Source organism: Plodia interpunctella, chromosome 3 (genome assembly GCF_027563975.2).
Source record: "Plodia interpunctella isolate USDA-ARS_2022_Savannah chromosome 3, ilPloInte3.2, whole genome shotgun sequence".
Lineage (NCBI taxonomy): Eukaryota > Metazoa > Arthropoda > Insecta > Lepidoptera > Pyralidae > Plodia > Plodia interpunctella.
In genome coordinates, this window is record NC_071296.1 from 9,900,408 (window position 1) to 9,917,331 (window position 16,924).

A 16,924-nucleotide genomic window follows, 5' to 3' on the forward strand; every position below is an offset into this window, starting at 1 on the left:
TTTTACACAAAAAATATAGTAATCATTGCATATAGTAATCGTTTTGCTTTTTTTTTGTTCAAATAATATACAGAAAACAAACACGTTAATTTACTTTTCCATGTGGGTGATTCTAGATCAATTCAAGTAATCTATTATTGCCAAAATATTTACTTTAGATAACATCATGATAAAATTGTATATGACTAGTATTTCCGAGTTATATTTACATTAGCGGAGGCGGTACACGTAGGCGTCAGATTAGTATATAGTGTAAGTAAAAAAAGGAGTCGGTACACAGAATTTGTGCTTCAAACTACGCCTAGTTTATTGGTGGTACAATGTGTGAAGACTAGTGAAGAGCATATAAATATTTACCTGTAGGAAAGGATCCGATACCCCGCTTACATCATGCTCTGGTGAATATCCGGCCAAAATGAGGTTCTTCAATATCCTCACCAGATTAGGAACAATCTATAACACAATTATAAATTAAAAACTTAAAAAAAAAACAAACAATAGTAAAACTGCCCAAATGCACACAGAAAATATATCTTGCGAAGCGAAAAGAAAAATAAAATAGAACTGTTTATACTTCAGGCGAATGCATTTAAAATCAATTTACTAAATACTTTCGACATGAAATTTGGATGATACCCATACAAAACAAGGCATTTACCAGACAACAGCTATATAACATGAATTTGGGGCATTTTACAACGGTAATTAAATGATAAAAATAAATAAAATGCTTGCAACCCCGTTGCGTTAGTCACTTTTCGAGTGTAGAACCAACTCGTGCGCAAGGAGTCTTGTATAGAGTTAGTATTGTGATGACAGGTCCCAGAGGGTCTATCTACCTAGGAGTTGATGTCTCAGTGCTATTCACACTAACAATGGTCTATCTACTCACAGATGACAAGAAGTCTGAGTGTTTGAAAATCCCCCAGAGTTTTGGTAAAAACTTTATGTATATGCAATCACATGATACAATTTATTTTTACTAGTGAAACTCATAATTAGTTTCTGGAACAAATTAATGTAAATAAAGATTGCAATAGCATATAGTTTTTGTTGAACTTTACATTTTATTTATAAATACCGTTATAATCAACACGATACAGCACATTCATGCTCGATTGAAGTATGTCGACATTGTTTAAGGAAATAACTTTCTTTATTTATATAGAGAAGAGATATCTATTTGTGATGCAAATTAAATACATTGATTGTCAAAATCAATCAAAATCAAAATCAAATTAAATACATTGATTGCTTTGAATAGTAAATGTCTTATTACACTACGCGCTTTCCTTAAACGCGGTATTCGGCTTACGCCAAGAAGTATGTCGAGTCGTATATATAGTATGACGTCATATCGAGTATATTTTTATACATCGCGTATAAAAGATTATTTGTCAATGTCAACATGCTGCAATCGTCAAAGTGCATGGATAGCGGTTGTGATTACCTCCCGTTGTCCGCTCTCCTACGGGACAACACAAACAAACTATTAGTTTCGATCATCTTTTACGGAATTTTTTTAAATTGATGGTGATTAAATGATAGCGATTGTCAAAATGTACAAAATTGATCGAGTAGTTAATTTATTACACGAGGGAAATTTGGTTTCGCGAAAAGTCGACAAAAATACGAAAAGCAGAATGCTTTTCGTATTATTGTCGAATTTTAGATTTTTTAAAATTTTAAACAAATTATTTTAAAAAGTATTCTTTTATATATAATTATCTTAAAAGTTAAATGCTCTTATACATTTACAATCGAAAGCGAAGTTCGCGTTACAAAGCAAACATTATATGTACAAAAATATATATATTTATTTTAAGTAACTAAAACCCATAAAAAAGAAACTTATTGTTACTATTTTCTGTTTCAATCCGCGGGTGTCTTAATTGGAGCTCTTTAGTTCATCGATCAAAAAGTCAATATTGAAACAACCCGTTCTCAATCGACTGTCATTTTCCACCTCGCAACGTACATACTCGAGTCGTAACTACTTTTTGCTACGTTATGTAGTAAGTTAATAACGTTATAAGAAACCAGTCCGTCGAGACGGTGTCACTGACCGATTTCCAAACACACCCGATATCCTAACCGTCTACATCGGCCAATTTGCATTTAATAAATTAATGATTCATATCTTTATATTATTGTTTGTACACATTTTTTTACAAAACGCTCACAACAACTTCCAAAAGAGATACGACTATATAGTGTTTTCAATATAAAGAATTATAAGAACATAAAGCGGTCTACACACCAAAGCCGCTGACCCGGCGGCACAGCCCGGCGGCTTAGTGCCGGCGGGTTAACCCGGCGGCTTCAGAATGTCCAAGCCGAACGACTTTGCCGGCGGCAATACCGGCGGCACGACAGCCGCGGCATGTGGTGTTCTAGTAATTGCCAAATAGTCGTAGAGATTGGACGTGTGTGTTGCGAATAATTCAGAAGTAGTATTTTCAGATTGACATGGAGGAGGACGATAACAGTGATTTAATAATAGCAGTTTGTGGAGTTATTATCGGTGGATCCCTCAACACACGAAAGTGTTGGGTTAGGCCAAGTTTAATGAGTCGCAATAAATACAGTACTTGTCAAAGATTAAGTGATTTAAGGGAAGACGACTTGGTTCTATACAAACCCATTTCTTTTAAGACTTTCCTGTCATTAACCAGTACCGACTTTGAATATTTACTGAATATTGTTGGACACAAAATAGCTAAACAAGACACAAATTACAGAAAAGCAGTTTCACCAGTAGAAAGATTGTCAATAACGTTAAAATACCTAAGCTCAGGAAATTCTTTTAGTAGCCTGTGCGACGTCTTTAAAGTATCTCCTCAACTAATTTCAAGCATTATTCCTGAAGTATGTGATGCTTTAGTTGAAGGACTTTCAGATTATGTGAAAATTCCAAGGAGTCAGGAAGGATGGAGAGAAATTGCAGATGAATATTTAAAAAGATGGCAAATACCCAATTGTCTTGGGTCAATGGATGGGAAACACATAAAACTTCAATGTCCCCCAAAAAGTGGAAGTGATTATATAAACTATAAAAAATATTTCAGTATTGTGCTCTTTGCTTTGGTAGATGCTGATTACAACTTTTTGTACGCTAATGTGGGATGTCAGGGTCGGATTTCAGATGGTGGGGTTTTTAATAATTCAGCATTATGTCGATTGTTAAATGATAATGAATTGAATATACCACATAAAACCCCTTTACCCGGAAGGAATCTACCAGTACCGTATTTTTTTTTGGGTGATGACGCGTTTCCTCTGCAACCCCATATTATAAAGGCTTATGATGGTAATCACACAATGGGATCATCTAAGAGGGTTTTTAACTATCGCGTATGTCGAGGGCGAAGAGTAGTTGAAAACGTGTTTGGGCAGTTAACACACAAATTTAAGATTTTTCATAGACCTATTCAGCTAATCCCAGAAAAAGCTACTACTGTAACTTTGGCGTGTATACATTTATTTAATTATATCAAACGAACCGCTGCAACTCAGCAAAATGAATACGATACTGAAAATAATCAAGGAGAAATCTTTCCCGGTGAATGGCGTAGACATCTTGAAAACGACAGTTGCTTAGATAATATGTCAGGAGAAGACAATCAAACCTCGGATACTACAGTGACCGCTGAGGATACAAGAGTGGAGTTGACTCATTATTTTCTTTCTAGTGTCGGAGGATTAGAATGGCAATATAACCAATAACTCAACTCATATAATCAATATTATTTTTAATCATTAAAGTAGTTCCATGTATTATCCATTAAATCTAAAATCGTAAATTACACAGTGAGATACACTTTTATTGTGATTCGTATAATAAAATTTTAAACAAAATAAGAAATGTGTTTTTGTAAACCAATAACATGATATTAACTATTGGTAGAAGTGTCACTAAACTAAAATTAAAACCTTGCTATTCCTTACGCACATATGTCAAGCTCTACTCGTGTGAAGGGAATAGTCAACACTAATTTTAAATTTAACTTTAATGGGGCTACCTATAGCTACCTTTATTATACCAAAAAGAAAATTAAATATTTATAACATATTTTGAAGATTACTTTATAACACTATCAGAAGGATTTAGAGCTAGGTATTCTTCAGCAAATGTTTCTAGTGACGAAGGTTGAATTGTTTGTGGATCTGAGTTTGTTTGGGCAGAGTATTCAGAAGAAGTTAAGTTATTTGTAGAAGGGCTTACAACCGCCTGTTGTAGTGAAGATGCTGTATAGTATCCTGGATGACTGTGTGAACTAGAAACACTACTTGGTCTTGCAAAATCCGTAAATGTATCGGATCTATATCCAGTTTCGGCTTCAAATATTATATTGTTGATCCGATGTCTCACAATAGCTTTCATTTGTCGATCCATTTGTCTTAACTGACCCGCAATATAATCTCCAAATAAACCATCCTCATCTTTTGTCACATTTGGTCGTTGGGAGACATTCTTCATAATATTCAATGCTTCGGATATCAACTCTTTATTAGGGTTGATTTTAGGACGTTTATTTCGTTGCCAAGTTGTATTTTCTGGCGACATCTGTGGTAAATCATTATGATTTGATTGTGAATCTCCTGGTGACATCTGTGGTAAATCATTTTGATTTGATTGTGATTCTCGTCTCGATTGTGAATCGTGGCTCGTCGACGGTGTGTCCTGCGAAAAAAGACGAAAAAGACTGACGTTTTACTTTAATTTAATAAAAAATAAATAAGTATCTCTAGTCAAAATCAACATTTATTGTGTATTTTTTTATTATGGATTTTATTAAAGGCACTGAATAAGTCTTCAACATTTCAATTACTTTTTTTTCAAACACATTTTTTTTACCTGAGTGGCAACTATTTTGCCAATGCCCGGGAAAGGGTTGTAAATACCAAGATACACTAATAAATAAACTAATATTATAATTATATGTCTATGGGGCCCTAGTTGCCTGATTATAAATAAAAAAAAAATATATCTTTACTTACAGTATCGGTGGTTCCAGTAGGCACATTTTTGTTCCGCAGAAAATTTAGTGATTTGTAGGCAAACCATTTACTATGATAAATACCATCAGTACCCGCACCAGACTTATTTGAATTATCTTCTTTTTTTTTCTCTCGGTAATAATGACTAGTTAAATTTTTTATCTTTCTCTCGATTTCCGGAACATCAGTAGCAAATTCACTGGCAATTTCATTAAATGCGTCGTAACGCTTTGGCCGGCTTTTGTAGTCACGGTTTTTTGGGTTCCATAATATTTCTTTTAAATGATAGAGGTCTATTAGTTTTATAACTGTTGCATCGTCCCACTCCATATTGGTTAGTTGATAAAAATAAAAGTGCCGACACTTCACAACAACAGAGAATGAATAAGTGATACGTCACTACTCTATGAAAGCCGGCGGGCAACTGACTGAGTGAGTGGAGAGGGATGCCGTCGGCATCGGCATGCTGCCCCGCCGGCTTGCCCGCGCGGGCGCAAGCCGGCGGCATGATTGTACAAAATAAGGCCGGCGGGTTGGGCCGGCGATCCGTGCCGCCGGGTCAGCGGCTTTGGTGTGTAGACCGCTTAAAATTTCAACTTTCCATACTATGCTATCGGCCAGAACAGCTCATTTTTTTATTTTTTGACATAAATTTCTTAAACCAACTAAATTAATTCATCCAAATCTGCTCAAATTTAAATTTTGAGATGTTAAAAAAATCACCCTTTATTTATACCTATAAAAATATTAGAATAAAAATAATACTGCATTTTCTTAGACACGTTAAGGAATGTAAATGTGATTTTATTTATTGTGTTTTCTGATTTTGATTAGTGTATGACATGTTTTATTTGGTTTTTTTACAAATAATTTTTACAAATTTACCAACAATTTACATTATACATTCTGTCTATAAAGAATATAAAATAAATGAGAACCTCATGCCACTGCGCTGGCAACACTTGTGTGTTAACAACCAATCTTGATTATTCGATTGGGTATTGCAATGATAAAATATTTAATTCGACAAAAATCCGTTTTCTACTGTACGAGTGTAAATATATAGTACATTATTACTATACAAGATACTTAATACTTGAAACGAAATGATGTTTTCAAATCATAACAGGCTAGACATCGCAATGTTATCATAGCGAAGGCTTCACTCAAAACAGAGTCTAATACGAACCGCATACGATTTACATTGGAATGTGTACAAAATGCTGTTACTCACCTTTTTGAAATGGTTGAGCGTATCAGGGCTGTTTTCACACATCTCCGTGATAAGCGTGACTCCGGTGATAAGGACACCTGTCGTGTTGATAGAGACAGATTACAAATAATGTTATGCTACCTCTACATGGTGTCTAAAATTCAACTTCGATGAAGGATATATGACCCAGTGACCAAAATTAAAGCATCAAAAGTAATTTTAAAATGGAATGTTCTTGCGTTTATTCAACAGCAGCGACATCCTCAAAGGGCGCAATTATCCGCAAAGCGGTAGTCCATTGATTGAAAGATCCCAGGTTAAAATACTACTCGTGTCGCATATACCTATCTGGTTATGTACTAGTATAGTAGTTTTTATGGCGACTTGAATAGAACCTGACACTGATATACTGATAGCTGATCAAATAATTCATATCATATACTTTTGTATCCTCAAAGTTACATATAGCTATTGCTTCTCTATGGTACACACACGATTCGGCTTGATTAAATTCACAAGGGAACATAAATATGGTAATTCTATGCCAGTGTTACATTTAGTAAGAAAAGCGGTTGGCGTAGGATCTATATAAGTTGCGATTTTGAGAGACAAGGGAAAATTTATAGCGAAAACCTTGACGCTACAGGCCATTTTGTGAAACTTAAAAGTATTTAAGAACTTTCAGATCTCTCATCAAATGAGAGCGTGGTCGTGTCTAGAACATTTATATGGAAAAATTAATGAATATCCTATGTAAAACAAATACGTTTCCGCAAATATTCGTGATGGTCCCACAGGTCATTCGCTAAGATTGATATCGCACCATACGGGGTTTTATGATGTGTAACGGTACGGGTCACGCACCGCCAAATGAGTCGCCGATACTTTGGACATTTACGACTGTCAAATAGCGGGAAAAGGTAATATTGTATCACGTGGGAGACTAAGAGAACAATATTACTTTATCATTGTACTATAATCTTTCTAAATAGTTACAATATATAGCAATTGCTTGATTTAATCGGAATATAGTTACTAATTTATCCATGACCATTTTTGTATGGCAAATTCATCAACTTCCCCTTTATAAGAATAAAATTGTCCTTGATAAATTAGTAATGAAACAGTGAATGAAATTTCCTTTTTGTAGCCAGATAAGAAAATAAACAATATTACAAAAAAAACAACATAATTAAAAACAATTGGAACTTCGAATTTTGACCCACAAGTCAAAAGCAAAATCACCCACAGAAATTACAAGATTAGCTATTAACGCGACATACGATCCAAGTAGGGAACTTGACGTGCAGCCGACTGTACAGCCCATTAAGGAACATTGTACAGGAGGGTGAGTCGATGGCCTCAAAAATTAATTAGATCGCGGGATAGCCCCTTGGTATTTTCCTAAATACGCAGGGCAGGGATTGTGAATTCTCGGCATAATTTTATATGATTTCGGCTGTGTAAATCGACCGGCGATTGTTTTCTTTCCTGCCTGAAGTTTTATAACAGTCTTGTCATAGCTATGTTGGAGATGTATAGAGTATCCACCTCGTGAATTAGTATTCACCATTAGTACATTTACAATCTTGTCTTAATATATTATTGGGTACTTCGCGAATGAAACCAGCATTCACTTTTAGCCCTGTTCGTAGCGATTTATGTACGTTTAAAAAAATCATAAAACTTTAAATTATCCAGTCAGTACACGGTCATTTTATGTAGTTTCCCATTCATTATTAATTCACTTTCGATTTTTTTAAACTCCTCACTTAATAGTGAAAAATATTTTTTCACACGAATGTTGTTTTTGAATGAAGCTGGCAATATTTTGTCATCACAGCGCCTCAGTTATAAAAATCTCTCACAATTAACGGTTTGACATTTAACAGGTAGTAGTTAGCTCTTTCAGACTGCTAAATGTTGTCAAAAAGTGACGAATTTTACAATGTAATACATAACCACACAGACGAACTTGTATTTTGTTAGAAACAAAAATAATTTAATTGTATCTATATCTACTTGAGAAGAAACAGAATAAGGATAACTCGTAATTGGAAAGTTATTCTTAGGTCTGGTGTAATAAGGAAGGAAAATGTGTTTTGACGCCTACCTACACCTACACAAGACTAGATGTCTCTCCACTTGGTATAGAATAGACTGTTATTATCTTAAGATGTATGAAATGATCGGCTTTTGCTAGTGTGTTCACTCTTTCACCCCCCTTATGACCTCTTTCTAGGGGTTGAAAACTCTACCCCCAGAGAGCTGATGGGATGAAAACATCGATGTATAAAAAAACTTCTTTTTGATTTCTACATTGCAAAAGAACTGACAAATGTCAATTGAACTGGATAAAATAAGGAAGAACACAAACTCACCATGATTCTTCTCTGTCAACAAGCTCCGTGTAGCAGGCAGGAACATCTCCATCAGGTCCGGTACCCTTCGGATAATTCTGAAGGCGCACAAAGCCGCCTTCTTCTTGATGTATGCGTTTGGAGATTTGATGAGTCGTTCCACTTCTGACGCGAGGTCCCTCGCCATCTCTGGAGAAGCGATGGCACCGAGCGTGCATAGTGCTAGCCCGACTACGAATTGGGTGTTGCTATTTAGGTCGCTGTGAACAAAAATATGAGATTAGCTGTTGACTTTTTCGTATGTATGGAAGAAGGACAAAGCTGGAATATGTTATTTCAATATTTGTCTTGTAGCGTACATGTCTTATCTTAATAATTAGCGAATCCTACTAATATAAATGCGAAAGTATGTGAAGATGTGTCTAAGTATGTATGTTTGTTACTCTTTCACGCAAAATCTACTGGATGGATTGTTATGAAATTTGGTACACGGGTAGAATATAACTTGGAGATATTTCAGGGTAGAATATAACATTTAGTACTTTTTATCTCGAAATTCCCACGGGAATGAAGCCCCGGGGCGCAACTAGTGTATACACAAATCTTCATTTGAGAAATAAAATATCTTTAAAAAAAGTAGTAGCTATACTTATCTCTATAAGGCAATTTTATACGATTGTTACGTTGACACGCTATAAACGTCAACCTAAGATCCTTAGATCACGTTGCTCAAAAGGTAAACATGAATTTAGAGGAAGAAAATACTGCCAACTCTTTTATCTATTCGTCGTACACCCATATTACATTCTAGCTACCACATGACTGTACAAAATGTAATAACGAGCCCTAGTGTTCTCAGTGTACCAGCGGTATTTCCGGCGATTTCCTTCGCGAATCTTGAAATTTCAACGGAGAATGAAATTACAATTTTTGAACATTTTTCGTAATAAAAATAAAAGTAAAATATTCCTTTTCATATTAAATTCTTCTTTGTTAAAAAGCACATACAACAACGTGTAGCCCAATTTCCCGTATCTTTACACGAAACATCGATGTCAGTGACTCGCGCTAATTGCGTTGGAAACGCTAGGAGAGCGCTATCAGCTAATTTATGATAATATCTACGGTTTACTGCCGCGGTTCAATGAATTTGGTGTGTTCAAATTGGTTATTTATGGCGTATGCTGTAATCAATCAAAATTGAAAATCAAATAGTTTATTCGCAAAATATGAGGTGAAAGGCTACTTTTTGTGGTTCGAATATATGTTTCAGTACCCAAGGATTTTGTGAACATACTTTTCAAATAAGTTTTCACTAATTACTTTTCTGAAGATCATATAACACATCCTAACTATCCTAATATTATAAATGCAAAAGTAGTTTATTATGTTTGCCTCTTCAAGTTCTATATACTCAAGCAATCTTCTTGAAATTTTGCATTTTGTTTAAAGAATGGAGAAGGTACCTTTCATACCGGAAAATTAACGCGGGCGAAGTCGCGGGAAAAAGCAAGTAACACATAAAGTTGGACAAGGTATGGCTAGATTTTTAAAGCAGTGGCATATGCCTCTGTTCTAAATTAAAAAAATAAATGAACTGAACTTTAATACAAAACTAGGTCTTTGTATTTCCAGCCGCTTATAAAACAGTTTCATTATTCAGAGGTATAAAGTGCGATACGGCGGTGCAACGGACACAATGGTGACGCACCTTTAGGCCGGGCTTTTCTTTGTTCAGTGGGTCATGCTTGGATTAAAGCAGTTATAGGCATTCGCAATCAGTAAATGAGACGCTATGTACAGCTTGATGGATACTGTAGTAACTTACTCGATTTTTGTAGGTAACAATTTATTGTACGAAGAAACAAATATGATCTAAGGAGTATGACATCCGAAATAATTACCAGATATTTCAGGTATAATAACATTTAATATAAATAAATTAAAATCATTCTACTAAATCCTACGCGATAAATATTTAACAAGTTGCTGCCAACTGTTTGCAGCAAATAAATATTTGTTGATTACTCAAAAATGTTTGGACCTTTGATTTAAAGTAGTAAGGTCTAAACTCCAACTTTATTCAATTTAGGTACATCACTTATTGACGTCAAAATATTACATAAACTACTTGGGGCTATATACTGAATATAACATAGTTTAAATACTTATTTTGCTGCTTGGATGCTATCAATTCACCATCTTGCTACGGTTGCGACACGATCCGAATGAGAAATTCTGTTGTAACAACATCAGTATGATTCATAATCATAACCGTACGATGAATACGATACACGTGTGAATGGTAGAAACTATACCATATGCTACGTGAAATCATATTATTTTCTTTCCAATTGAAAGAAGATAATTCGTTCGGAATCTATTGAACGCATTTTGATGATATTTTGTATAAGAGTTAAATATATTATTAGGCATATATAGTAGAATACACATAGCGTTTGTTTATCTCGAAATTCTTAAGGGAGTGGAGCCCTGGGGATGGCTTTCCTAATGCGTCTCCAGCGATCGCTGTTGGGTCGTCATATGTTGGGTGACATTTATAACATTACAAGGATAGGATATATTTTAATGTTTATATTTATAAGAAACGGGTTACCTTTCTACTTCTCATTATCATAATCAAATTACCAATTTCAGAAAATAACGCTTTCAAAAAATAGTACTTCTTCAGAATTTAACTAGAACACTGTGCTTTATTTTTTAATCTTTGATATTTCTATTCTGTACTTTTCAAAATCAAATCAAAATCAAATCATTTATTCAGAAATTAGGCCTTCACAGGCACTTTTTCACGTCATAATCTAAATTAAATGATGTTTACCAAAGCTACAAACTACTAGCATTTCGGAACGACCACTGCTGAGAAGAAATGCCGAAAGAAACTCATTCAAACAGTGTTGGTCCCTATTATGCCAGAAGGGCTTACCATTTTTTAAATATAAATTTATGTATAATTTTTTATCAGTAATATAACATGTAAGTACATAATAAAGTACATGGTCAAAAGGTATATTGAAACATATTATGATTGTGATCAAGTGCTGATGAAAGGAAAATATATATACTTATATATATATATATATATATATGTATAATTAACCAAACAAAAAAAAAACTTTTAATAAAAGATCGAGCTAACCAGTTCCCCCGGCAGCACCCGTTCACGAGTTGACGCGTGAGTCAGCCATCGCGAAGCTCAACCACAATAGAGGGAACCTCCCGACCCGATCCACGACGCCGCTACCGGTTTGACCATTTGAATGTGCATGACATACTTGATCTCGATTTCTTTGGTGTTATAATAAGTATTGTATTGTATACTGTACGTTACCGTATATCTTTGTCCTTCACAGTAAAGCATATAGATAATTATCATTTTCAGAAAAATAGCTTTCTCCGAAAGACTATTGAACATCTTCACCAGATATAGCTGTTTAAAATCTGAATTAAAAGATATACTTACACAACAAAATTATCTACGTACTGATTATGTATGCAAGGCGTGATATATCGCGATTATCTATAAGCATTGTTGTTTAACGACAAAGTGCACATGTGTCATTATGACGACGTATGCACCAATAGTGTATTAATATCAGTGAAGCCTTGAGGTTTATTGTATGCTGTGAAGTAATTTATTCATGGAATCTGTTCCAGAGATGCAGACTATGAGTCCGTGTTTCACTTTATTCGACTAAATTATCTGTATAGAAAACAAATATGCCAAACTTCTTGTTTCTAATATAATTTGTGCATATATTCTGTCCAAATTAAGATTGATATACTATGTCTCCGCAGTTCTGATATCATGGCATTTTTAGGATGTCAAATAGCCTAGTCATCGTTAGTAATTGATGTCATTATATAAGGTTGGAAATATACTTATCAAACTCATTCTAATGGTTTTAAAATGAAACACTGAAAACTCAGCAGCTCACCCTTTTTTGTCCACAGTGTCGGCTACACTGTGGACAAAAAAGGATAGAACGACCTTTTAAGACATTTGAGCAGCAACATGGCGCCGAGGTAGCCCATGCTTGTCCATGAACCGCGAACCGGCGATGAGATGAGATCAGGCACATATAATTAAGACTTACTTCTTCAAACAGTTGGTGATGAGCAGGTGGACGTCCTGTCGCTCGTCGAGCAGCAACATGGCGCCGAGGTAGCCCACCCGCTTGTCCGTGAACCGCGGGCTGGCGATGAGCTTCAGGCACTCGAGCTGCCCGAAGTGCGCCGGGTAGCCCAGCATGTGAATGTAGAGGAGTTTCGCGATGTTCCGACATCTGGTGATAATTAAAACATGTCACAAATAGGCAGCACAGCTAAACAAAATTAAAAAAAAAACAAAATCAGAGGTTGAGTCATGATAGTTGAGTAAATAGATGCATCTGCCTTGTTTGTATTCCTGATATTTCAGGCAAATATTTGGAGTTCATGTTGTCACTATAAAATTAGGACTCCAGAAATTTCAGGGTATATAACTTATAAACCTATTTTTATATTTTATTTTATGTATGTCAGTCTGTAAGGTATATATTATATGGGACTATGTTATTTTAACTTGTTCCCTGAAATAAATAATTCAGTCATTGATATTGTCACGTCTGTTTCACGTGATGTAAGCATCTACCAACATGGAAATTTATCTAGATTTTCATGTCTAGCTGATAATATTCCTAATGAATCTATCAATTATTTCTATTTTTTGACTCCAACCCCATTGTTCTGGGCAGCAAAAGAACTATCAAATATAAGTACACCACGCTTATTTGTCAGTCATAAAAAAGTTACCGAATGAAAGTTATCTACACTCCAACCTTGCGGCTTCACATGGTACTATGTTATCTAGAGCCGGGTGCTACCGGTGAATAAATGTTCATAAATTAGGGGGATACTAGATAGTTGCTTTTCGATTGTGGAAATTTATGTTTAGTTTAGACATATACATATGTAGCATATATCATTTATTGTAAAACATATACGTGATTTGTGATCTCCAAGTGTCTGAAAGTAACATAGGTATCTATTATGTTAGATTATGGAGATCGAGTATGTCATGCACATTCAAATGGTCAAACCGGTGGCGGCGTCGTGGATCGGGTCGGGAGGTTCCCTCTATTGTGGTTGAGCTTCGCGATGGCTGACTCACGCGTCAACTCGTGAACGGGTGCTGCCGGGGGAACTGGTCAGCTCGATCTTTTATTAAAAGTTTTTTTTTTTTGTTTGGTTAATTATACGTATATGTATAAGTATATATATATTTTCCTTTCATCAGCACTTGATCACAATCATAATATGTTTCAGTATACCTTTTGACCATGTACTTTATTATGTACTTAATGTTATATTGCTGATAAAAAATTATACATGAATTTATATACAAAAAATGGCAAGCCCTTCTGGCATAATAGGGACCAACACTGTTTGAATGAGTTTCTTTCGGCATTTCTTCTCAGCAGTGGTCGTTCCGAAATGCTAGTAGTTTGTAGCTTTGGTAAACATCATTTAATTTAGATTATGACGTGAAAAAGTGCCTGTGAAGGCCTAATTTCTGAATAAATGATTTGATTTTGATTTTGATTTTGATTATAAATTAGTCCACAACACAACTGCCAATACTTTATTCAAACCATAAACAACGGAATGCGTATTTCATATCCTATTGTTTAATGCAACGACGACGAACGACAATGCTATTCATATATTAGTTATCCTACATACAAATATCGTAGTCCACTGATAAATAAATACTGTTTCTCATCTGAGCGTTTTCCGGTTGTGTAAAGCGTCGGAGCCCAATAATACACATACTTTCTTCAAAACTCGGCTAAGATAAAAGGAATGGCACCTCTGGGGCCTGGGGTCGTAAAATAAATTTAAAGGAGTGACATTATGACAAAAAACAGTTGGTTTTACTGCATATTACACAGTAAACTTTGGAAACAATTTAACTTGGCTATTTTTCCTTTTTAATTTATGCAAGGAGTAGACGGCGGGATGACCACAACATTGATATAATGACCAGACTTTGTTATGGACCGAATGGGGTGGAAACGTAACTGGATACCTTGTCCAGCTGGAGAACACGTCAAGGATTATTTAAAAAAAAATCTTAATTAGCGGCAGGTCCCGGCTTCGTTCGAGTAAAAACATAATAAATTATGTTTTCCTGGTGGGGGCGGGCCAGTGAGCCTCAATCGAAATTGATAGATAACATGCCCAATTATTATGCTGATCCGATAACGTTGGGAAATAACGATTCTTGTAATTAGCATGTTGCCTCTACGTAGGTATTCATCGTGTATATTAAAATTGAGGTTCATATTTTATCATGTATCCGCGCAAAATTAAAATAACAGGTACTAAACTAAGTAAGTCTAAAGTTAAAATAAGCTTTTGGTCTATCTGTCTGTAAACTGAGAAATATTTCTAGTCTAATGTTACTATATTACAGTAGGTATCCTTGCACGGTTAGAAATATGAGACAGCACGAATTCTCTCGACATACTTTTGACCACAGAGACTAGGCTGTGGTTGAGTAAAATTGCAACTGGGGAAGGCCAATTCCTTTGCAAATGCTTTTGCTTGTATAGCTATATACTTGCTTTGTATATACTATATGCATTCAAAAGTAATACATTTTAAACACCGTAAAAAAGACAATTTTGAAAACTTTTACAGATCAATCAATATTCGAGATAAAATTTTATCACGATCCAAGTAGCACTCATTCGTATTCTGTTATCTCGTCAAAATATATCTCCTCATTTCTATTTTATTATAAATACAATCTCCTACAAATTATAATAATAGGAAAGATTGCCGGAGTGCGAAGAGTGGCTCTTATCTCAAAAAAATCGAAAGTAGACGGGAGTCAAAACAGTCGGACTACAGACAAATTTTAAGGAGCTGAATTCAGTAATGAATATGCATTGCTTTAGTTAGGTCAAAAGAGTATCTCTTTTACATACATTATATATAACGTAAATTCAGTTATAATAAGACGATGTGACGGAGAAAGAGAGAACAATAGAGTTAGACACCCACCTCCAAACGCTGTCTTCCTCTCTAAACGTGGACCTGATGTACGCGCACTCCTTATTAACCACACTTCTCTCTTCAGCCGCAGTTCTGACGGCTCTGATTTGCCTGATGAGGTCCCGCAGTCGAGTAGGAGTGGGTGTCCGCACTGAAACCGGCGCAACTGTTAAGGACGGCACACACACATATAAAGCATTGATCAGTGCATGGTTTAAGTGCGAGCTTACGGCTAAGCAGGGGTGAGATGTCGAAATCCTAGATGAGAGTTGAGACACAACATATATTTTACTGACATAAGGAGGGTCAATTAAGTTGAGATTGAACTGATTAATTGCTTGTGAAAACTGTCAACTTTTGGAACTACACTCTTCAGAAAAGAAATAAGAAAGTGAAATAAAATTGTCTATGAATACTTCAAACTATGTTGATGTCCAATATAAATGGGAACAAATATTTTAAAACATAATATAAGTAACCCACTATGAATGAGATCACAAATGTTTTATTTTTAAATGGGTAATGCAAGGTCAAAGTAGTTGACAGATTAAATACTGTGATAACTTTGTTTGCTTTCATAAACTTTGAACCTTTACCTACGTAAAGGCATCAGTATTTTCTATCCATACATTACATCTGTCTGTCTGTTTGCAATAAACTCAAAAACTACTGCACAGATTTTCATGCGGTTCTCTCTCATTAAATAAAATGTTTCAAAAAGCAATTTAAAATTAAAAAATGTGCTTATTGTGGTTTAGTATGAAGTTTTGGTTTTCTAATTAAGGATTTCGACAAATCACTAGGGAGTTACTTGCTACTTGCTAATTAGTTCAAGCTTGCATGCAGTTTATTAGCATAATAGCAATAAATAACTTTCTAAATTAACAATTCTGTCAAAAGTTTTATGTGCTTATTTTGTTAGTTTTTTAAATACTATTATATTACACAAGTACCCAAATGTTTGTGTCAAATGTAATTGAAGTTACACAAAACATATGAGCTACTAGACTACTATAATTCACTGAAAAATGTAACACAAAAGTTCCTTTTAAACAATTATTTAGTTCTATCTGTCCTGGTATGTGACATTCCTGGTTTTAAGGTGTCTTATTTTGTTGATGTTTAGTGCACATGTCTGTAATCTGCTACTAATACCTATAGAAATAAAAAATAAAAATAATCTCCATAAGGCACCTTTACCTGTGAATGTTACATATTATCTTACAAGTTGAATGTGATCTTCCTGGTTTCCAATTGAGCTTTAATTTTACATACATACATACATATG

At 34.9% G+C, this 16,924-nt stretch overlaps 2 protein-coding genes across 9 annotated transcripts in view; both read right to left on the reverse strand.

The window, feature by feature from the left end:
- AP-1gamma (Adaptor Protein complex 1, gamma subunit) overlaps window positions 1-16,924 on the reverse strand; it is a 30,119-nt gene that overhangs the window by 10,832 nt on the left and 2,363 nt on the right. For 3 of the 8 annotated variants that reach the window (XM_053768089.1, XM_053768079.2, XM_053768124.2), the window contains exons 3-8: window positions 15,646-15,802; window positions 12,693-12,881; window positions 8,596-8,834; window positions 6,236-6,312; window positions 1,451-1,468; window positions 358-453 (exon numbers count right to left, since the gene is read on the reverse strand). In XM_053768089.1, the coding sequence (XP_053624064.1) occupies window positions 358-453; window positions 1,451-1,468; window positions 6,236-6,312; window positions 8,596-8,834; window positions 12,693-12,881; window positions 15,646-15,802 (776 nt within the window). The remainder of the gene's footprint in view (window positions 1-357; window positions 454-1,450; window positions 1,469-6,235; window positions 6,313-8,595; window positions 8,835-12,692; window positions 12,882-15,645; window positions 15,803-16,924) is intronic. The other 5 variants (XM_053768099.1, XM_053768135.1, XM_053768115.1 and 2 more) reach the window with 3 other exon arrangements.
- LOC128683094 (uncharacterized) lies at window positions 3,242-5,603 on the reverse strand. Its single transcript, XM_053768345.2, has 2 exons — window positions 5,002-5,603; window positions 3,242-4,684 (listed from the first exon to the last, which is right to left on the reverse strand). The coding sequence occupies exons 1-2, from the start codon at window positions 5,329-5,331 to the stop codon at window positions 4,082-4,084; spliced, it is 933 nt and encodes a 310-aa protein (XP_053624320.1). The 5' UTR covers window positions 5,332-5,603; the 3' UTR covers window positions 3,242-4,081.